Raw genomic sequence first — 23,819 nt, forward strand, 5'->3', positions numbered from 1 at the left:
GGAGACTCATTACAGTTACCTTAGTTATCATCGATCCTTCTAACGAGCCTCCGGAGGAGTGCAGTCTGGTCCCTGCAAACTTCATCGTGAGAAACAATTTTTGCATATGTCTTTAGAAAATAATACACTTCATTCTTCTTTTATTTGAGTGTTGCATGGAACAGGAGAGTTTCTGAGTAACCTTCCTGTCTAGCTTTCTCTATACACTGTCCTTGGTGGCTGAACTTTTAAGTCCCTTTTCGAAAGGAAAATTCAAGTTTCTACTGTGGAGATGTCAAAAGACCACAAGGAAGGGGGGTGTCACCAACTCTGCTGCCTGTCTTGGCTCAAAGATGACAGGCCACCTGTGTGTTTGAGAGCTTTGTGGGGAAGCAGAAGTGTTGGGTGAGAGTCCACACTTCATTCTGTGGGACAGATTTCTTGGATTTTATGGAGCTGGTGGGCCTGGAGCTCCTCCCTGGGAGGTGCTTGGACAAGAAAGACCTATTAATGGCCAGCGTTGAGAGCAGATGGGTAGCAATGACTTGTAATGCCTTTCAGCTTTGCAGCTCTAGCAGGCATTGCCCTCAGCCTCACCGATTCTAGTGAACTAGAAATGAAAGCCAGTCCCCAGCAACAGCATGGATCTTTAATGACAAATATTTTCAGAGCAACTCAGCCCAGATTCCAAAAGAACTCGAAAAGTTCATTTTCTCAGAGGCAGTCAACTTTGCAGTTGAGAAGGTCACTGCCTAATCTGGAGAAACACATTCAGGTCAAGCACTGGCTAGAGACCAGGGGCCTCTAGGGGAAGGTCATTATAGAGTTCACTGCCAGGAGACCTGGAAGTGAGCCTGTGGGTTGGAGAGGAGCCCCTCTCTGACTCAGCCCTCAGAGCTTGTTCCCTACGGTCAGAGAAAGGACAAGGAGCAGAGATGGGTGCAGTGTCACTCCCAGCTCAGTGAGACCAAGAGCTTCCTCGGCAGCTCCTTGCCTAGAAGGTCTGACTCCAAGGCAGTGGGCTAGCTGAAGGATGGGAGAAGGCAGTCGTGATGGCAATACTAATGGAGATAAAGGGGGGGAAAGGTGCTTGTGCTTAGTATTAAAAAAGGAAATGGAGAGCTTGGTAAAAGTCAGATTCAAGAGGTTAACTATAGAAGGTTAGGGTAGGAAAAGGTAACTTTCATGAAACCAAATTTGAATCCATAACATGACAAGAATAAATGAGAAATCTGTTGTTACTAGAGTTGTGTGCTTTAAGTACTGAATACCTAACAGAGTACCCTAAGCCTCCAGATTATAGCTGCAATTGCATGTGAAAAACAACCAAACAAACTTCAAAAGTAAGTACAGCCTGTCCTGTACAGAAGGTCTGAACAAACAAGTTTGTTGTTGATGGTCCAAGAAAGCCCGCCAGCTTGGGTGTACTTCCAACACTGGCCCAATCCCGAGTCCAGAGCTGTTGCCCTAGGGCGACATCGTGGGCCACACTGAGCAGTCAGGTGACATTCCCGCTCTTATTTTCTTTGACTCTGCATTATAGATACTTTCTTATCCAAGCACACATATGTTATATGTGTTCCCTTGACCACCTGCTGTTACCTAAAGGTCTATGACAAGGCTAGAAGCTTCAGCCAGTGTAATTGACTTACGTTAGATGCACACCAAGCTCCATGTCAGAGTTTTGTGGTGAGAAGGGTATCACTGGATGTGTAATCAGACTGAGGTGGATGCCCTTGAGCCTGGGAGCTTGGCGCCATGTTTGATGAGCCAAGGAGAAGTCCCTTTCCCTCAGCTAATGCCTATTTGTAAGGAGATTTGGAGGGTCTTTGTCATTGAAGTTTCAAAGTCTTTAAATCCCATCCTGTTGCCCCCTTGTGTTGTGGAAATAGTATTTTAGAACAAGAGAAAGGAAGACTTGATATGATAGCTATTATTTATTGGGAAATGTGATCAGCACTTTATATGCCTTGCCTACTTAAACAAGACAGAAATTATTATTCCCTTGTTCTAGATTAGGAAAATTGAGGCTCATAGGAATTAAATGACTTCCTTCTTGTCATCCTTTCTTACATCTAGTGTTTTTTGCTCACTATTATATTCCCAGTGTTGAGCTAGCTGTCTAGTACATGATGGTGCTTAATAAATATCTGTTGAACTCATCAGTGAATAACAATGGCTAAGGCAGTATCTGAATCCATTTCTGCTTGCTGCTGAACTCTATGCATTTAAAGGACACACCACAGTTACTTTGTCCCACATGCCAGGTAAAGGAAACAGTTCGGTAATTTGGAGAAAACTGTTCACTGTCTGAGCTCCAGGCAAACTGTAGGGGTCTGAATTACTTTCCCATTTCTGCTGTAATAAGTTCCCACACACTTTGTGATTTAAAACAATACAAATTTATTATGTTACAGTTCCAGAGGTCAGACATACAAAATGGGTTTTACTGTGCCACAATATAGGTGGGTTCCTGCACCATGTAACAAGAATCTACTTTCTTTAGTTTCCAATAACATGTTCCTCATTTCCATCTGAGCCCTCACTAACAGCATCTTTCAAGACCATATTTCCACAACAGTTTGTTAGTGACACTTAGGTATTCCCTAAGACAAGGTATGTTTTCCCTACCATCGTCCTCACTTCTGAGTCCTCTCTAGCAGAGTCGTTAATGTCCATCTTTCTACTAACAGCCTTTTCGAGGTAATCAAGACAGTTTCTCCATGCTCCTCAAAATCCTCAAATCTCTGTCTGTTTCCCAGTTCCAAAGCCACTTTTACATTGTTGGTAATTTTCACAGCAACACCCCATTTCCAGGTCCCAAAGTCTATATTAGTTTCTATGGCTGCCATACTGAATGACCACAAACTAGGTGACTTAAAACAGAACAAATGTATTACCTTATAGTTCTAGAAACCAGAAGTCCACAGTGGGTTTCCTTGGGTTAAAACCAATGGATTTGCAAGGCTGCATGCCTTCTAGAGGCACTAAAGGAGGATATGTTTCCTTGTCTTTTCCAGCTCTCAGAGGCTGCCTGCATTTCCAGGCTCAGTGGCTCCTTCTTCCGTATCCATGGCCACTGCAGAGCGTCTGCAAACCTCACTCTCTGGCTCTCCTACCTTGCTCTTTCCCTCGTGAGGACCCTTGTGACTACATTGGTCTCACCTAGATAATCCAGGATAACCACTCCTGCTCAAGATCCTTAATTTAATCACATCTGCAAAGTGCTTTTCTTTCTTTTTTTTTTTTTTTTTGACCATGTAACATAACATAGTCATAGGTTCCAGGAATTAGGATGAAGGCATCTTTGTTGTTGTTTAGTTGCCCAGTCGTGTCCAACTCTTTTTTGACCCCATGGATTGGGATTTCCTAGGCAAGAATACTGGAGTGTGTTGCCATTTCCTCCTCCAGGAAAATCTTCCCGACTCAGAGATCGAACACTCATCTCCTGCCCACGACTCCTGCATTGCAGGCAGACTCTTTACTGCTGAGCCACTGAGGAAGCCTGTGGACATCTTTGGGGCACCATTAGCCTGCCTATCTCAGGATCTTCCATGTGCAGGCAGAGGGGGCTCTGTGTATCTGTGTGTGTGTAAATTTCAGTGTAGGTGAAGGTAAAGTTAGATGCAAATTAGGACCCTGAAGAGGGTGTAGTCAGTGTGAACTAGACTTTAAAGGCCTTTTGAAAGCTATCAATTGTCAACAGTGTGCTGGAGATGAATTCATCACCCCCTCCCTCTCCAAATCTTAGCTAATTAGGAATAGATGCATGGGACCAACTGAGAGAATCAAAGTTCAGAATCAGGCATATTATTGGTAAAGAAGTTCTGGAGACTGTGACAGGGCTTCCAAGCTCCTGAATGCAAGGGAAGAAAGTCAAGAATGGAAGAACTCTCTCTTGGTGAGGAGGGGGACCTGTCCTGGTTTGATTACCAAACAGAGGCTGAGCTGGAGCAGACAAAAAATTAGGTAAGAGCTATGTCATGAAAGAGGGCTTCCCTGATAGCTCAGTTGGTAAAGAATCCGCCTGCAATGCAGGAAATCTGGGTTCAATTCCTGAGTTGGGAAGATCCTGGAGAAGGGAACGGCTACCCACTCGAGTATTCTGGCCTGGAGAATTGCATGGACTATCCATGGGGTCCCAAAGAGCTGGATACAACTGAAAGTTGGACTTTCACTTCACTTCACTATGTCATGAAAGAACAATAACTGTTGATGTTAACTTGGCCCAATCAGGAAACACAATCTGAGGAAGTCCCCAGCAGTCCTGTGGTTAGGACTTGGTACTTTCACTGCCTGATTTGATTCCTGCTTGGGGAACTAAGATCCTGCATTGTGGCCTGTGGCACAACCAAAAAAAAAAAAAAAAGGAAATATAATGCATTTAATTTTAGCTTATGATAATCTCCCCAATGAGACAACTTTTCTGAGAAGAGTAAGTAAGGAAGTAGAGCTAAACATGAAAAGTCCCTTCCTAGCACATTGCTGTGAGGTTGGAAGGATGGTTGGTGGGTGTTTCCTCCTCTGTGGGAAGAGCTGGAAATGTGGAGAGAGGAGGAAAGTCCCCATTCCATTGTTATGCTAAGGGAGTTGATGTACTGTTTTGTCCCAGGCTTAAGAGTATTTTCCCAAGAGTTGTGGAGCAGTCAGGAGAAGACAGGCCTCATTGGGTCATTCACAGGAAAGAGTCAATTAAAGGCCTGGCAGAAAAGTCACTGTCCCTAGGGTGATGCCAGGAGGCAGGGCACTGCCCATCATGTGCCCTGTATGGGTCTAACATCTGTGTCTAGGTGAAAGCAGATTAAAAAATATATATCTAGGACTTTCTTGAAGAAGAAAGTGTAGAGCCTGATCTGTGTATATGTACATGTTGGGGGTTGTGGGCAGGAAGGGGTACTTTAGTCACTATTTCTAAATGTCACCTTTCCTCAGGGATGCCTCCTGTGTCAGGAGCAGGGGTCAGGGTGATTGTAGGCCAATTATATGGATACACATGCACTCAGGATTCGTTTGTTTGTGTTTTAGGAGCATTTTGCATAACAAATCTATTCTCACACTAGCTACCTCCTTGAGATCCTAACAGGCTAAGCACTTCCAAAGCCTAGAGTGTCCCAGCACCCTCAGCAGCTCTGACTGGAGACTAAATCAGCCTCTTGCCTCTGACAGTGATTAGCCAGGAGACCCATGGAGGAGCCTCCTTGGAGGCCAGAATCCCCTGAGGCTCCTTGTGTCACTAAGATGTTGATCTGACTGCTATCCCTCAATCTGCAGCCAGTGGGGTTGTGTTTAGCTAACAAACAGTGTCATGTCAGTTTCCCTCTGTTGGACCAAGTGTAAATTCATTCTAAACTGCTGCCTGGGGGAAATCTCTGTAGGGAAGATGAGCTTTTCAGTGTGCTCTCTCTAATTCTAGGCACTTAGAGATATAAATTAGCTTCCTTGGTCTTTTCTCACTCAAGGTCACAGCCTTTCCTCCAGGGTACTAATGTTCTAAATGGTTGTGATTTGAAGGACACTAGGAAGGTCCTTACAAAACCTACCTGACAGACGGGTCCCTAGAACTTTACCATTAACCACCACCACTGTCGGCTTTCTCTTTTAAAATGCCCATTCTTTCATTCATCCATTCATGCATTCGTATTTTCTCTTCCTCTCTCTCTCACACACACACATACACACACACATACACGCACACACATAAAGAAGTATTAGACTATCCTGTCCAACGAAACTTTCCTTGGTTTGGCTTTAATATAGAATTTGGTTAAAGTGAAAGTGAAGTCACTCAGTCGTGTCCGACTCTTTGTGACCCTGTGGACTGTAGCCCGTCAGGCTCCTCTGTCCATGGGATTCTCCAGGCAAGAATACTGGAGTGGGTTGCCATTTCCTTCTCCAGGGGATCTTCCCAACCCAGGGATTGAACCTGGGTCTCCTGCATTGCAGGCAGATGCTTTATCCTCTGAGCCACCAGGGAACCTCCTATATTGTCATTAAACAAGCATTTGTTAAGTACCTACTTAAGGCCAGTCTCTGTTCTAGGTGATGCAGATACAATACTAAGTATAACAGCCCCGTTCTCATGATCTAGTGGGGGAGACAGAAATGTCAAGAAATAAGATGGAAATATTACAGTGTCAGGACCGTAATGGTGCCATGTATAGGCAGGTCCAATGAGGGGAAGGAAGCTGGGACAAACCACCAGGGCCTGTCAGTCCAGGATGGGACCCAGAGTCTATCTGTGTTGTATCCATACAAACCCTATGTAGACATGGTCAGCTGGCTCATGTTTCCTGAGAGGGACGTCCTCATTGTTTAACAGAGCCCAAACCCTCCCTCAGCAACCATGAATAGCAGGTATGTTGTGGTAGCCCAGAAGATGGAATTGGGAATTTAGGGGACCAGGTCAGAGAGTATGTGACATTCAATACTGTATTGAAGGATGGTACATAGATTGTGGGAAGAAAGTTCCAGACAAAGGAAATAATACATGTGCCCCCAAACCAGAATGCATAGTATTGGTGAACAGAATGAATACATTTGATGGGAAGGGTGGCGTGGAAGACTGTTGGGAAATGAGATCAGAAAGACTAGAGTCAGATTTTCTTGGGCTTCCACAATCCTGCTAAAGAAGGAGAACTTTCATTCAGTTGCTAGAAGTGGAGCGCCGCCTCAAGGTCTCTTTTTTCTTTTTAAGAATAGAGCCTCTATTGAGCCTCTTAGCTCTGCTGAATCTGCAAAAACCATCCTGTAATATGTCAAGACAAACTCATGAGCTATCACTCTAACGTTTTTTTCCACCTAAACCAGGAGTTAGAAACTCTTGAGTGTCTAGAAATGTGGGACCGAGAGGGAAATGAATGCAGCATTTTTGTAAAAGGGACTGTCCTTGGAAATGTTCTTAGGTAATTCTCCTGGACTTGGTTTAATCATGTCTAAGAAAATGTGGAATGAAGGCAAGGCTTATTAAAATTTTGCCTTGTGTTAGGTTTTTAAGGGAGGCAGTGTGGCATTGCATAGTCCCTCTGCTCCCTGTGGGACCACTTCATCATCATGCTTCAGATTTATTAATGTGTGAAAAAGGAAAGACTGTAGGCTGTTGTAAGGATTAAATGAGATGATGCCTGTGAAATGCTTAGCACAGTGCTTAGTTCATGGTAAGCACTCAAAAGTGTTACCATTTTCTCAGTTTTAATACTCCTGGTACTTAGCACAGTAAATAGGATTCCCAGTGTCTTTGCTAGAGGAAATGGAATGGTCTTGGAGTGCACAGAATCAGAGATGGTGGTAGAGGAGAGGGTTCTCTCCAATGACAGTCATTCCCCTGCTCTTGTCCCTACAGTGTTCTGACAGCACCTCCATTTTACACCCTCAGTGCAGAGATACCACGGCTTGTCTAGAAATGGTTGCTCAAGGCTGCAAAGTGACACAGCAACATAGAGCCTGGGATTGCTGCCAAGTTTTAAGAAGCGCAGATTGTGACAAAGTAAGGGAGGGAGGCAGAGAAGAAAAATCTGAAAACCAGAAGCAGTGTTCTTGCTGAGCGACACAATGGTGGCTCACACAGTTTCAGGTGGGACAGGCACACTGTGAGGGGTCACTACCAGGTGGTGGTGCCGAAGGAGGAGCCCAGTAAGGGACTCGGGTCCAGGCAAGGCTGCTGCATGGGGCCCTGCACTTGGAAAAGGCCCTGTTGGGTTTAATACTCTGCTTTTGCCATCTTGAAGTTCTTAATCTTTTTTTAACAAGGGGCCCCCCTTTTTCATTTTGCAGTGAACCCTGCAAGTTATGTAGCTGGTCCTGGATCCAGGCTACCTGGGGCAGGGACATTTTGTCTCAGCTAGTGTTTTGAGCTAGTTTTTGAACTTGCAACTGATCAAGTAGAGTGGGTTAGTATTCTGTTTTAAAAAGGTTTTATTTATTTGCTCATTTTTGGCCATGCTAGGTCTTTGTTGCTGAATGGGCTTTTCTCTAGTTGCAGCGAGTGGGGGCTACTCTCTAGCTGCGGTGAAGTTGCGGTGCATGGGCTTCTCATTACGGCGGCTTCTCTTGTTGCGGATCACGGACTCTAGGGCCCTCGGGCTTCAGTAGTCGTGGCGCAGGGCTTTAGCTGTTCTGCAGCATGTGGGCTCTTCCTAGGTCAGGGATCGAACCCGTGTCTTCCGCATTCACAGGCAGATTCTTTACCACTGGGCCACCAGGGAAGCCCTAGTATTCTTTTTAATCTCTCTCTCTCTAATTATAAAAGGACAAAAACGATAACAAATTAAACCTGTAAAAACTGAAACAAAATGAGTAGCACCTCACTCCTTTTCTCCCCAGAAATAACCACTAAAAATGCTTTAGTGTGTGTCCCCCAGATTTTTTGTTAACTATAAAGTACTATATTGTAAAACTGTGTGCATTTACATTGTTGATGTAAATATTAAACAACACAGCATCGTTTATGCAAAAATATTCACATTTCCCGCAGACCCACTCCCCTTCAGTGAGGCAACCACCATTAACAGTTTTGTCTGTATGCTCCAAAGATATTTTTTGAATAAACTTTATTTCTTTAGAGCAATTTTAGGTTCCTAGAAAAATTGAGTGGAAAGTACAGAAGGTTTCCAAATGCTTCTGTCCCCACACTGCACAGCCTCTCCCACTATTGATAACCAGACCCAGAGCCGTGCACTGTTACACCTATACTGACACATCATTGTCACCACCCAGAGCCCATAGTTTATATTAATACTAGAGTTCAGTCTTCCAAATATCTTTCAAATTTATTTTTAGTTACGTAATTGATGTATGAATGTGTTTTCTATGTTTATTAAAAATAGGTAGGCTTTCAGAAAGCAAAATGGGATAATTTTATACATATGAGTATGTAGCTTGTTTTTATTTTTTAACAAATGCTTTTCCAAGTCACTACATATAGACCTGTCTCCTTTTTCTTTAATAAGAGCATACTGTATTGTATGTCTATATTACAAGTTATTTATCAAATTTCCCTTTGGTATATATGTTTTTCAAACAATGCAGTACACATTCTATTTTTTAAGTTTAAAAATATTTTTTTAGTTGGAGGATAATTGCTTTACAATGGTGTGTTAGTTTCTGCTGTACAGCATTGTGAATCAGCTATATATATATATACACACACATACATATATGTATATGTATACATGTATCCTCTTCCTCTTGAGAGTACACTTTCTTACATATATTTTTTGTGCTCCTAGTATATATAGGATAGGGTATGAACATATCAAATTGGCAGTCTCATATCTGGGGTTGATCGGAGAAGGCAATGGCACCCCACTCCAGTACTCTTGCCTGGAAAATCCCATGGATGGAGGAGCCTGGTAGGCTGCAGTCCATGGGGTCGCTGAGTTGGACACGACTGAGTGACTTCACTTTCACTTTTCACTTTCATGCATTGGAGAAGGAAATGGCAACCCACTCCAGTGTTCTTGCCTGGAGAATCCCAGGGACGGGGGAACCTGGTGGGCTGCCGTCTATGGGGTTGCAGAGAGTCAGACACGACTGCAGCGACTTAGCAGCAGCAATAACACTTGTTATACACACCCTCTAACCCCCACCTCTATGTCACTTAACTCACTGATCTTCCAGGGACTTAGCCCTCAGGGTTGAGAATCCTGGAGCAGATAAAGGAGAGAATTTATTTGTGACTAATAATAGTAACAGCTCACCTATATTGAGCACTTAAACCATGTTTTATGGACTCAAGCCGCATATTGTTCTAAATATTTTGTGCTGTGCTTAGTCACTCAGTTGTGTCTGACTCTTTGCTACCCCATGGACTGCCAGGCTCCTCTGTCCATGGAGATTCTCCAGGCAAGAATATTTGAGTGGATTGCCATGCCCCCCTCCAGGGAATCTTCCCAACTTAGGGATTGAACCCAGGTCTCCCGCATTGTAGGTGGATTCTTTAACGTCTGAGCCACCAGGCAAGCCTGAGAATACTGGAATGGGTAGCCTATCCCTCCTGCAGAAGATCTTCCCAGCCCAGGAATCAAACTGGGGTCTCCTGCATTGCAGGTGATTCTTTATCAGCTGAGCTACCAAGAAATACTTTATATGTATTAAATCTGTTAATCTGTATAACCACCTCAGAGATAAGTCTGTTATGATACCCATTTTATTTTGTTTTTTAAAAGCCTTTTATTTTATATCAGAGTATAGCCGGTTACCAATGTTATGTTAGTTTCAGGTGCACAGCAAAGGGACTCAATCATATATATACATGTATCCGTTCTCTCCCAAACACCCCTCCTATCCAGGCTGCCAGGTAACACTGAGCAGAGTTCTGTGCTATGCAGTAGGACATTGTTGGTTATCGATTTAAAATATAGCAGATTACACCTATTTTAATATTTAGGAAACTGAGACACCTAGCGTTAATTAAGGTCACACATCTGTCTAGTAAATGCCAAGATCTAAAGCAAGGCTCTTTGACTTCTCAGCCTGTGTTCTTTAACCTCTACACACACTCTCTCTGCTGCTGCTGCTGCTAAGTCGCTTCAGTCATTTCCAACTCTGTGCGACTCTGTGCGACCCCATAGACGGCCTCCTATCAGGCTCCTCTGTCCCTGGGATTCTCCAGGCAAGAACACTGGAGTGGGTTGCCATTTCCTTCTCCAATGCATGAAAGTAAAAAGTGAAAGTGAAGTCGTTCAGTTGTGTCCAACTGTTAGCAACCCCATGGACTGCAGCCTACCAGGCTCCTCCCTCCATGGGATTTTCCAGGCAAGAGTACTGGAGTGGGGTGCCATTGCCTTCTCCAACACACTCTCTCTAAAGAGTTTAATGCCATAACAATGTCAGAGTTTCTCTACATTGTTTATTCCTTAAAACAATATTGTATTTACTCATTTACTTGTCTTTTCTACACTGTAACTCTCTGAGGTGAGGGTACCTGTCTAAGTATTATTCACAACCCTATACCCTAATGTCTAGCACCACATCTGCTTTATTGTATGTAATAAGTAAATTTAGTTGAATGGATAACAGTGCCTCTGGGAGGTCGCTACTGTTTTCATTTTATAGATGAAATTACAAGTCAGTGTCACCCACATAGTGTAGTAGAAAATAGTAGGAAGCAGAATAGCGGAGCTGCAATGTGAACCCAAGGCTTTTGGTATCTAATCCAAGGTGCCGTCCACCTTGTCTAAGCTGCTTCCATTCTGCCTGTTTCAGAGGGCTCTGGAGAATGGTTCCCTACCTAGCAACCATTTCTAAGCTGGAAGACTTCACAGCTATCTGGTTTTAATGATCCCTGGGAGGGGCAGAGCCTGATGAGAGGAAGGCCCTTGGAAAAGAGTTTCAGGAAGGCCTGCATCCGGGAATCAGTTGTTAGAAGAGTCGGGTTCCTTAGAGGACTACCATGTAGTAATAATAGGTATCCTTTATTTCAGTTTCTGCATGCTAAATATTATTCTGTGTGATTTATGAGCAGTCTCTTTTAATGATCACAGTCCCATTAGATGGATATTGTTATCTTTGTTTTACATGTGAAAGAATACTGAGAGGCCAAGTGGCTTGCTCAAGGTTACACAACAAATAAGTGCTAAAACTAGGATTCAACTCAAAATGTGTGACCCCCAAACATTCATTTCAAGCATTCTGCTACCCTTGGTTATAAGAGAAGCTGAAGCACAGGGCATTGTAAGAAGAAATTGCCCTCCCAAGACCCTGGAGGACATTAGTGATGAGAAAATAAGGTGGAGAGAACCATGTAGTCTGAGCCCTCTTAGGTGAGGGTGGGTGGGTGGGGTCACAGAAGAAATGTTATTTATTTATTTTTTAGCTGACTATGGAGAGCTAGGGAGATTTGAGACCAGCCATTCCAATTTTTGAATCTGGGTTCTCAGCACGTGATGTCTTTACAGTCTTAACCTAGAAATGGCAGAGTTATTTTGGGCACAAAGCAAGAGCTGTGGCTTTAAAAATACGCCACTGTATTTATCGCTTCCGCTTCAAGATTACTGAAAATTAGCCCAGCTGTGGCCTGAGGCACCAAGCAGCCACACAGTCTTCTCAACCCACCCAAAGCGGCTGAAACACCCAGAAGTGGCAGCCTCTGGGGAGTGGCTATCAGATTAGTTCTCCATCACCAAGCCTGCTCTCTGATCACACAAACACACCATCCTTTGCCAGCTACTGTGGGGATCAAGATGCTAGGCCTGTGAATCAGCTCAGCTCTGTCTTCTCCCCCATCCCCAAGGCTTTAATAGAAGTCAAAACATTAATAATTCTATTATTGAGCTGGAGAATCAGTACAGGAATAATTTTTCAGCTTTGTTACCCAATTGCTGTTTGAGTTAAGGCAGATAATCTTGCTGTAATTTAAGCCTTAAGTTTCCTTTTCTATAAATTGGAAATCTTATATATATATATATTTAAAATATGTTATATTTTAAATATATATAAATAAATATATTTAAATATAAATATATATGTGTGTATATATATATATATATATATATAGGAGAAGGAAATGGCAACCCACTCCAGTACTCATGCCTGGAAAATTCCATGGATGGAGAAGCCTGGTGGGCTACAGTCCATGGGGTCGCAAAGAGTCTATCGACTGAGCAACTTCACTTTCATATATGTATACATATGCAAAGTACTTAATAAAGTACTTGACCTATAGTAAGCAATCAATTGATATTCCTTAAACACATCAATCTTCTGTTACTCTGGTCTTAGTAACAGGTAAAATGGTGATGAACTTTTACTTTGTGCCAGGCACTGTGTTATGTGCTAAGGATAACTGATAACTGCAGATAAAGAATCTGCCTGCACAGGAGACACAGGAGATGAGGGTTTGATCCTGGGGTCAGGAAGATCCCCTGGAGAAGGAAATGGCAATCTACTCCAGTATTCTTGCCTGAAAAATCCCATGAACAGAGGAGCCTGGTAGGGTGTAGTCCATGGAGTCACAAAGAGTCAGACACGACTGCGCGACTAAACACACATACAAGAATAATTACATTTAATCCTATGACAGCCCTGTGAAGTGGATGCTATTACTCCTTTACACATGAAAACTGAAGCCCAGAGGTGATTAAATAATTTGCTAAACATCACATAATTTACATGGTGTAGCCAGATTTAGACCTAGTACTCTGATTATAGACCCTGAAGTCTTAAAGAGAAGAGGGAAGAATATTTTTACGTTCTCCAGTTTCCATGGAAAATTCTTTCCTCTGTCAACTGAAGGACGAAGAAGCTGTGGGGAAATGCTGTTAGTGCTAGCCCAGGTGGTTTCCGCTTTCTTCCCCTCTCTATGATCCTGGACAGGATTTGAGTTTCCAACCGTCATTCTCCTGTGTTTTGTGGGCTGTAATTACTCAGATTTACTTTGTCCAATTCATGAAGGATCCAGCAAGAGGGAGGAGGTGGAGCTTATCTAAGCAATTCATAGACCCCACTGATGGTGGAGTAGGGGGTGGGGAGGGAGCTGGAGATGTTTTACATCCTAATCTTTCAGTGCTGGCAGATACTTTTTGCCTTTTGGTCTGAGCATGTATTCAGGCCGGGCGTGTATAATTCTGCAATCTGCCAAGTTCTGGTAGAGAGAGAGAGACAGAGAGAGAAAGATAGGCAAACTGACTCTCTCTCTCTCTCTCTCTCTCTCTCTCTCTCTCTCTCACACACACACACACACACACACACACACACACACACACACACACACAGAAAGACAGGCACACAGAGAGGGAGATGGAATGGTTGCTCAAAGCTGCAGAAGGCTCCAGCGAAATTGGAACTGCTTGAAAGGCCTCAGTGGCTGGCAGGGTGGGAAAGAAGTCCAGGAGAAGCGAGATGCCGCTGTGCAGAAAGCCTGGATGTTCATTTGCAAACCCAGAATCTGCGCAGCCTTCTGTGCCTCGACCCTTTCCTGGGCAGCCAGAGGCAGCAGCAGCAGCCCAAGCCCGCGGGAGAACAAGCAATCCAGGGGAGCTGTCTAGCGGAGCCGGAAACGCCTGTAATCATTTAATAGCCTTTTCTGGCTGCACCGACAGAACGGAGTGGGCGGTAGGCAGGCTCCAGAGTGCTGTCTGGCAAGATAGTCCCTGGCTTTAATCAAAATGATGGGTTTCCTGGAAGCTCTTTATTAACCTCAGCACCAGAATCCCAGAGATGGTAACAAAAGGATGAATGGGGCGCGGAGGGGAGGGGCTGAAACCTGCAGGCTGGGCGGTGATTTTCCTGAGCTGAGCACTCACTCCCTCAGGCACCCCTCCCCCCCTACTGCACAAGTCTTTCCACTTATGCTCTCTTAGAGAGAAGCTCCTGCCTGCATCGCCATCTCCCAAGTGGGTGACTAAACAGATACAGCCGTAGAAATTGCTATACTTGTATAATGCCTCAGGGTTTTCACAGAGCCTTCCTATACAGCTCAGGATGTGGGTCTCATGACTGGAGTGAGACTCCCTAGATTTGAGTCCCAGGCTCCACGGTTAGTAATTCTTGATTGATCTTCAGTATCTTCATTTATAAAACTGACATATTTATAAAGCAGACATAGATATTGGTCATATCTACTTCCTGTGGTTCTTGTGACGAGTAGAAGTTATATTGCATGCAAATCTGCTTAGCTGGGTGCCACACACAGAGGAAGGCAGAGTAAATGTTAACTAATTCATGACTCTGATGGAGACAGAAAGGTGATCACCTCCATTTTATGCCTGAGGCAACTGAGGCTCAGAGTTTTTTCTATAAATTGCCTAGGTCTAGATACCCTTAAGGGCTTCCCTGGTGGCTTAGATGGTAAAGAAATCTGCTTGCAATGCAGGGAGCCTGGGTTTGGTCCCTGGGTTGAGAAGATCCCCTGGAGAACGGAGCTACCCACTCCAGTATTCTTGCCTGGAGAATTCCATGGACAGAGGAGCCTAACGGGCTACAGGCCATGGGGTTGCAAGAGTCAGACACGACTGAGTGATAAACACACACACACACACATACACACACACACACACACAGGTACCCTTAAGTGATAGAACCAGAGCAAGCCCTCAAGTTCAGAAGAGCAAAACAAGAGGAAGAGAGGAAAAGAGAATTAAAATCCCTCTAACATTTTCTAGGTTTGCCCCTCTAAGAACTTTCCTGAAAGTAATATCCTTAGTCAAAATGACTGTGGGTGGTTCTGTTAAGTAGAGTCCCTTGGACTGCAAGGAGATCCAAGCAGTCCATCCTAAAGGAGATCAGTCCTGCGTGTTCATTGGAAGGACTGATGTTGAAGCTGAAACTCCAATACTTTGGTCATCTGACGTGAAGAGCTGACTCATTTGAAAAGACCCTGATGTTGGGAAAGATTGAGGGCAGGAAGAAAAGGGGATGACAGAAGATAAGATGGTTGGGTGGCATCACTGACTCAATGGACATGAGTTTGGGTAGACTCTGGGAATTGGTGATGGACAGGGAGGCCTGGCATGCTGCGGTTCATGGGGTCGCAGAGTCAGACATGACTGAGCGACTGAACTGAACTGAACTGAGTTGAACTGAAAGTCAGTAGAAATCAGATAAACTGCTCCTGGCCTTAATTGGTTGTACAGACAGATTAGAATGGGAGTTGGGGGTGAGTTTACAAGTCTGGCATTTGCTTCACAATCTTTAGGACTTTCCCTGGCATCTGCATTGTCAAAGCCTCCAGCTTAATCGTTCCTAGTCACTGAGGCTAAACTCCAGTCAGAGTTAGGTCAGCATGAAAGAGGAAAAGTTGGGAATGTTTGCCTAAGGGGAGTGCCTAACATGGATTACTGAATTAAACGAAGTGGTCAGCTTCCCCTAGAAGGGAGTTTTTTTAAAAGTTGTGGATCTATATGTCTTTGTGTAAAAAAAAAAAAAGTATGTGGTTTGAATTTTTTAAAGTATCCCTATCTATTGTGGATAAACCAGTCAATTAAAAAAAAGCAAAATCTATATTTAGTGTATAATTATGACCGTACTCTGTTAAACTTTTGGGGCTTCCCTAGTGGCTCAGACAGTAAAGAATCTGCCTGCAACGCAGGGAACCGGAGTTCAATCCCTGGGTTGGGAAGATCCCCTGGAGAAGGAAATGGCAACCCACTGCAGTCTTCTTGCCTGGAGAATCCCATGGACAGAGGAGTCTACTGGGCTGTAGTCCATGGTGGCTGCAAAGAGTTGGACACGACTGAGCACACTAACACTTTCACTGTTAAACTTTTAAATCCCATTCGGCTGTAATCTGAGCATCAGGGAAGGGTTGATGTCTGTCAGAAGCCCTCTTCTGAGGACTCAGTTCAGTTCAGTCAGTCACTCATGTCCAACTCTGTGACCCCATGGACTGCAGCACACCAGGCTTCCCTGTCCATCACCAGCTCCCAGAGCGTCCTCAAACTCATGTCTTTCGAGTCGGTGATGCCATCCAAACATCTCGTCCTCTGTTGTCTGTCCCCTTCTCCTCCTGTCTCCTGCTATCTAGGTTGGTCATAGCTTTTCTTCCAAGGAGCAAGTGTCTTAATTTCATGGCTGCAGTCACCATCTGCAGTGATTTTGAAACCCAAGAAAAGAAAGTCTGTCACTGTTTCCTTTGTCTCCCCATCTGTTTGCCATAAAGTGATGGGAGTGGATGCCATGATCTTAGTTTTTTGAATGTTGAACTTTAAGCCAGCTTTTTCACTCCGCTCTTTCACTTTCATCAAGAGGCTCTTTAGTTCCTTTTTGCTCTCTGCCATAAGGGTGGTGTCATCTGCATATCTGAGGTCATTGATATTTCTCCCGGCAATCTTGATTCCAGCTTGTGCTATATCCAGCCCGGCATTTTGCATGATGTACTGTGCATATAAGTTAAATAAGCAGGCTGACAATATATAGCCTTGACATACTCCTTTCCCAATTTAGAACCAGTCTGTTCCATGTACAGTTCTAACTGTTGCTTCTTGACCTGCATACAGGTTTCTCAGGAGGAAGGTAAGGTGGTCTGATATTCCCATCTCTTTAATAATTTTAAGACTCTAGTAGATCCATTAATTTGGGTTGTGGCTTGTCTCAGTTTTGTCTTTGTCAGCCAGTGTGCTGGGTCCCTGGGAGCAGAGGGGAGGGGACCTGTGAGAGGTCCCAGGAAGGGGAAGGGAGACAGTACAGAAAGAGGAAGCATTCCTTTGACTCACCTGGGACTGGCCCTGGGCTGGGGTTAGGGGCAGAAAAGGTATGTTTTCCTTCTCATCTTTTACCCATCTTCCTTTCTCATCTGTCTCATGAGATACCTTCCTCAAGTATCTCATTGATTCTGCCCCCAAAGTCACAGTATTTTATAAACAAAGTCAGCCAAGGGTTTCAGTGCTCTTGGTCAAAAGGGACTCAAATGAAGAGGTCAGTAAATGTTGTTTGCCAGATCCTTTAAGCTGTTATTTCATCCAAATGAACACTCAGAGATGTTTGCGCATACATTGGCCTGAATAGGTTGAGTACAAGGATCCAGGAGACGCTGGAGAAACCAGATCCTGTTCTGCTCTGCAGAAGCTGAATATGGGGTGGATGTACCTGAATGGTTCTCTGATTGCTTCTTAGAGTGGAGGCTGAGTCAGACCCAACCAAGACTCCCAGCACAGGCGCAGAAGCTCAGTGACATATAAAAGAAGCTCATTAACTCTTAGCAGTCCAGCTGTGAGGGGCTGTTTCTGCCAATAGGCATGGTCATTCAGGTCCCTTAACTCTGCCAGATAAAAATATCTCTGAGCTTGGCTTCTCCAGATGACCATCCTGAAGGCCTCATGCAGGGTCCTGGCTGTGGTCAGAAAAAATTTCCATCCTAGGCTTTGAGAGCAATTGAAGGGCTGTGGAGTGGCGTTGAAACTGAGTTCTCCTAGACGCCAAGTCAGGAGCTTTTAAATACATTTCCCACTTTTGTCTCAGTCTCTCTGAGGTAGGCCTGTAATTGAAAGGTCAACAGGCAGATTCTGGGTGAGTGCAATTGCAGATCTGATTATCTTAGGTGAATCAAAGAAATCAGTCTTGGGGACAAAATATCTATTGCTGTCTGTCCAACGGGCTTCCCAGGTGGCAGTAGTGGTAAAGAACCTGCCTGCCAGTATAAAAGACACAAGTTTGATCCCTGGGGTCAGAAGGATCCCCTGGAGGAGGAAATGGCAGCCCACTAAAGTATTCTTGCCTGGAGAGTCCCATGGACAGAGGAGTCTGGTGGGCTGCAGAACATGGGGTGGCAAAGAGTCAGACACGACTGAAGTGACTTTGCACACACACACATGCCCTCTTCCAAAGAGCTATATTGTCAGCTCTGCCAGGGAAGCATGGTGAAGCACAGGAGTTTATGGGAGAAAAGAAACTCTTCTACCCCCTTTCCCTACTGTCTGCTGGTATTTGGATAAACCTGCAGTATCTTTACCCTGCCCTTCTAGCCCTGAGAGCTGTGCCTTGTATATTGCCTGTGTGTGATTCCATTTGTTGAGCTCTTACATTGGGCTGGAGACAGCCTCAGCACTTCACATGCATTTCCTAATTGTCTTTAGGGACTCCGAAGTGCAGCAGAGGGAAGTTGTTTGAGCTACTGAGGAATTGGCACCACTTTCATTTCTCACATCAGTCCTTTCATTCATCCATCTAGCAAGTATTTATCAAGTATCTGTTATGGGACAGGAATTGTGCTAGACACTGGCTACACATTGGTGAATAAAACAGATATATTTTCTGCTTCTCTGGACTTTACAGTGATAGAGGTGAAGGGAGGTGCTGCTTGGCTAGGATGACTGTAGAGTGCCTGTCTGAAGAGGTTCCAATTAAGCGCAGACTTGGAGAATGAGAGTCTAAGCATGAAGGGGAGATCATTCAGGCAAAAGGAGACCGTATGTGTACAGGCCTTGAGGCAAAAGCAATCCCAAGGGGTATTAAGGAATTGAAAGAAAACTTGTGTGGCTGGAAGATAGTGGTAAGAGGGAGACTTATAGATGAAATCGGAGAATAAAAAATTAACAGGTTATTGAAGGGCCTTATATACCATGTTAAGGAGTTTGATTTTTTTTTCTCAAGGCAATAGAAAACATTCAAATAATTTTAAGTAAGGGAAGTGATATAAAATAATTTCTATTTTTAAAGGATTTTACTGTGTGTATATTATACTTCAGTACTTTTAAAAGGGAGAAAGACTTAAAGGAATAAAGGTAACTCCGGCTGTGTGGAAGATTAGAGAGAGGCAGAAGTAGAAGCAGTTTGAGCAAGGAAGAGGCTGTAATTGTTGTTAATTCACAAACAAGATGTAGTAGTGGTATCTTGAAAAAAGGTAGCAGCAGTGAAGTTGGGGAGAAGAGGACACTGGTTACATTTAGGAGGCTGAAATGACAAGTGTTGGTATATTATAAATGAAGAATGAAGAATAGAGACAAATGAATAATGACTCTGGAGTTTCTGCCTTGAGCAATGGAGTGAATGGAGTATCGTCGACTGAGATGAGAGATTTAGAAGGGAACAGAGGAGAAGAATCATGAGTTTGATTTCAGATTGCTTCTGTTTGAGATGCCCATGAGACTGCCAAGAGGAGATACCAGACAGGCAGTTGGATACATGAGATTAGAGAGAGCTGTGGACTTTGAATTTGTATCTCATCAGCATATTTAGATGGTGTGTATACCCATGGACAGGCTGAGATCCTAAAAGGAGAGAGTGAAGAGAAAGAAGAAGAAAAAGTCTAGGACCAAACCCAAGGAAGCTTCAGCGCATTGATGAACAGTATCTTGTGAGGAAACTAACAGCCCGAGAGAAGGGTCAGGAGAATAGCTTTACTAGCAACTCATTAAACATGTCTTTCAGGACCGCCCTGGTGGGAAAGTGGTTAGGTCTCTGTGTTCCCAATGCAGGGGACACGGGTTCAAATCCTGGTCAAGGAACATAGATCCTGGATGCCATGCAGCATGGCCGATAAATAAATAAATGTTTCAAGAAGGTTTGAAACTAATGCTGCTGAGAAGTTCAATAAGATGTGACTGAAATGTGATCACTAGCTTTGGAAATAATACAATTAGTGAGCTTGCTGTGAGCAGTGTTAGAAAAGCAGTGCTCAAGGATGCCAAATTAGAGGAGATTGACAAGTGATGGGAGGTAGGGAGATGGAGATAGCATATGCAGAGAATCCCAAACTACAGTTAAACATAAACCATTTGTCTGGCGGTTCATGGCCCCTCCAAAGGAGCAGTGTCAGATACATGAGCCTTCTGTGATGCCAAAGAGTTCCAGTGTCATGGCCCTTGGGATCACTTTGCCCAGACAGACCATTACTCTTCTTCTCCAGCTCTGACTTCTACTCTTCTAGATGTCTTTGGTGCACTTTAGGTGTGTCTTCCATTAGAAGACTCTTGGAAAATTCTTGCATTGGGAACCCCTGTGGATGCATAATCTTTTTCCTCAAATCTCAGTGCAAATTTCACTTCTCTTCTAGAATCTTGTTTGAATTTCTCAAGTGTGATTAATGATTTTTGCCTCTCAGTCCTATAATACTTTGGGGCTTCCCTGATGGCTCAGTTGGCAAAGAATCCACCTGCAGTGTGGGAGACCTGGGTTTGATCCCTGGGTTGGGAAGATCCCCTGGAGAAGGGCATGGCAACCCACTCCAGTATCCTTGCCTGAAGAATATCCATGGACAGAGGAGCCTGGCGGGCTACAGGCCATGGGGTCACAAAGAGTTGGACACGACTGAGTGACTAAGCACAGCACCCATATATATCTTTTATTTTTAATTGAGATGTAATTGACACATAATATTATATCAGTTTCAGGTGTACAATATGGATTACTACCTGTATATGTAGGAAAACGATCACAATAAGACTAGTTAACCTGTCAGTACACATAGTTACAAAAACATTTTTATAATGATGGGAACTTTTAAGATCTCATCTTTTAGCAGCTTTCAAATCTGCAATACAGTGTTAGTAACTGTAGTTACTGTACATTACATCCCCATGACCAACTTATACTATATCTGTAAGTTTGAACCTTTTGGCACCCTCACCATCACCACCATCACTACACCCCACCTCTAGCAACCACCGGTCTGTCTTCTGTATCTATAAGCTAGATGTTTTGTTTTTTTATATGCCACGTGTGTGACATTATATGTATTTGTCTTTCTCTGTGTTATTTTGTCAAATATTTAAATATTGATTTATTTCACTTAGCATAATGCCCTTGAGGTCCATTCATGTTGTCACAAAGGGTAGGATGTCATTCTTTTTTTATGGCTGAGCTTTATATATATCCATCACATTTTCTTTATTCATGAACCAGTAGATACTTAAATTGCTTCCATATCTTGCCTACTATAAATAATGCTGCAATGAACATGGGGTACATATATCTTTTCAAGATAGTGTTTATGCTTTCTTCAGATACATACCCAGAAGTAGAATTGTTGGATCATATGCTGGCTCTATTTTTAATTTTTTGAGGAATCTCTGTATTCTTTTCCATAGTGACTGTGCCAATTTGCATTGCCACCAACAGTGCACAAGGGATCCCTTTTCTCTGTACCCTCACTGACACTTGCTATTTCTAGTTTTTTTGGTAACAGCCATTCTAACAGGGGTGCGGTAATAGCTTATTGTGGTTTTGATTTGTAATTCTCTGATGAGTAGTGACATTGGGCACCTTTTCATGTACCTGCTGGCCATCTTTATGTTTTCTTTGGAAAAAATGTCTATTCAGATCTTCTTTCCACTTTTTAATCAGATAGTTTGGGATTATTTTGATACTGAATTCTATGACTTCTTTATATATTTTGCAATTTTTTTCTCCCATTCCATAGGTTGCCTTTTTCATTTTGTTGGCTTCCTTCTTTGTGCAGAAGTCTTTTAGTTTGATGTAATGTAATTTGTTTGTTTTTACTTTTGTTATCAGATTCAAAAAAATCATTGTTAAGACTGATGGTAAAAAGCTTACTGTTTATGTTTTCTTCTAGGAGTTTTATGGTTTCAGGTGTTATGTTCAAATTTGTAATCCATTTTGAGTTAATTTTGGTATATGGTGTAAGATAGAGGCCCAGTTTCGTTCTTTTGTATGTGGCTGTCCATTTTTTCCAGCATCATTTATTGAAGATGTTCATCTTTTCCCATTGTATATTCTTGGCTTGTTTGTCATTAATTGACCATTTTTGCCTGAGTTTATTTTTGGGCTCTGTATTCTCTTCCATTTATCTCTGTGTCTTTTTATGTCATACTGTTTTGATTAATTAGCTTCATAATATAATTTAGAAGCTTCATGCCTCCAGCTTTGTTCTTTTTTCTCAAGAATGCTTTGGCTGGGATTTCCCTGGCAGTCCAGTGGTTAAGACTCTGCACTTCTACTGCAGGAGGGCACGAATTTGATCTGTGGTCAGGGAACTAAGATTCTGCATGCCACACAATGCAAAAACAATACAAACAAACAATACAATACAAACAAACAAAGACAAAGAATTTGGCTACTGGGTTCTTTTGTGGTTCCATACAAATCTTAGGATTGTTTGTTCTATTTCTGTGAAAAATGCCATTGGAATTTTGATAAGAATTGCTTTAAATCTGTAGATTGCTTTGAGTAGTATGGGCATTTTAGCAATATTAATTTTTCTAATCCATGAGCATGGAATATCTTTCCACTTGTTTCTGTCTTCTTCAACTTATTTCATAAATGTTGTAAAGTTTCCAGTGTACCAGTCTTTCATCTTCTTGGTTAAATTTATTCCTGGGTATTTTATTGCATATTCTACTTTAATCCAGTACATTTCCTGCCCCACTCCCAGGCAGGGTAATCACAACCAGATATTCTTTAGGGAATTCTTCACAAAGAACCAAAAACATGTTATTAGAAACTTAGATTTATGGACCCAGTGGTGAAAAAAATCTGCCTTCCTGCTTGTTTCCAAACACCGGCCTTGCCCTAGGCTTGAAGAAATAACCCATGATTTCATGGGTGCTGTGCAGCCTCTCCTGTGTTCAGTGTGGCACATGGAAGACATATGTTGACTCTGTGACTGACTTGCAGTGTTTTGTCTTGCAGAACCAGAGGCAGGAGAGGTGTCCCCTCCAGTCGGGGCTGGTGTCAACAGCAACAGCTGGACCTTTAAATATGGACCAGGCAACCCCAAACAACCTGGTCCCGGTGAGTTGCCAGACAAATTCATTATCCCAGGATCTCCTGCAATCATCTCCATCCGGCAGGAGCCTACTAACAGCCAAATTGACAAAAGTGACTTCATAACCTTCGGCAAAAAGGAGGAGACCAAGAAAAAGAAGAAAAAGAAGAAGGGTAACAAGACCCAGGAGAAAAAAGAGAAAGGGAACAGCACGACTGACAACAGTGACCAGTGAGGTCATCTAATGGAAACAAGCCACTTAGCCAATTTTTGTAATAATGGCAGACCTCTCCCATGTAGCAACTCCCTACTCCTTTCTCCTGTCCACACAGACCCTCTCTTATAGACCTCAGAAATCTGCAGAAAGTTCCCTGTGTCTGTCTAGATCACATTTAACAGGTTTTTGTCTTAAAAGCTTTGCTAAGTCTGGTGTTAACTCTTTCTCTCCACTCTGGCTTGTTTGCAGAACCTAAAAAGCAGACCCAAGTTTCCTTTCTCCTCCGCCGCAAAGGAGAGGCTTCCCAGCCCCGCCAGTGAGAGGTTGGACTCTCTGCCCTGTGCTCCGGGGATCCTGTCTTGATGACACTTGCAGGGCAGGCTGAAAGGTTTTGAGATTGAGCAGCTTGAGTGTCTGTGGCTACTGGGTATGTGTGGCCACCGGGGATAGGTGAGTGTCAGATGTTGGCTGGGATGGGCCAGGTTAGACTAGGAGGGTTGGGAAACAAAGGCAAATCAACAATGGGAA

At 43.3% G+C, this 23,819-nt stretch overlaps 1 protein-coding gene across 1 annotated transcript in view; it reads left to right on the forward strand.

The window, feature by feature from the left end:
* Window positions 1-23,309, forward strand: part of PCDHAC2 (protocadherin alpha subfamily C, 2) — a 47,360-nt gene extending 24,051 nt beyond the window's left edge. Inside the window, exon 4 of the mRNA XM_052643647.1 lies at window positions 22,999-23,309. Coding sequence (XP_052499607.1) covers window positions 22,999-23,309 — 311 coding nt within the window. The remainder of the gene's footprint in view (window positions 1-22,998) is intronic.
* Window positions 23,310-23,819: the final 510 nt, after the last annotated feature.

Source organism: Budorcas taxicolor, chromosome 7, assembly GCF_023091745.1.
Source record: "Budorcas taxicolor isolate Tak-1 chromosome 7, Takin1.1, whole genome shotgun sequence".
NCBI lineage: Eukaryota > Metazoa > Chordata > Mammalia > Artiodactyla > Bovidae > Budorcas > Budorcas taxicolor.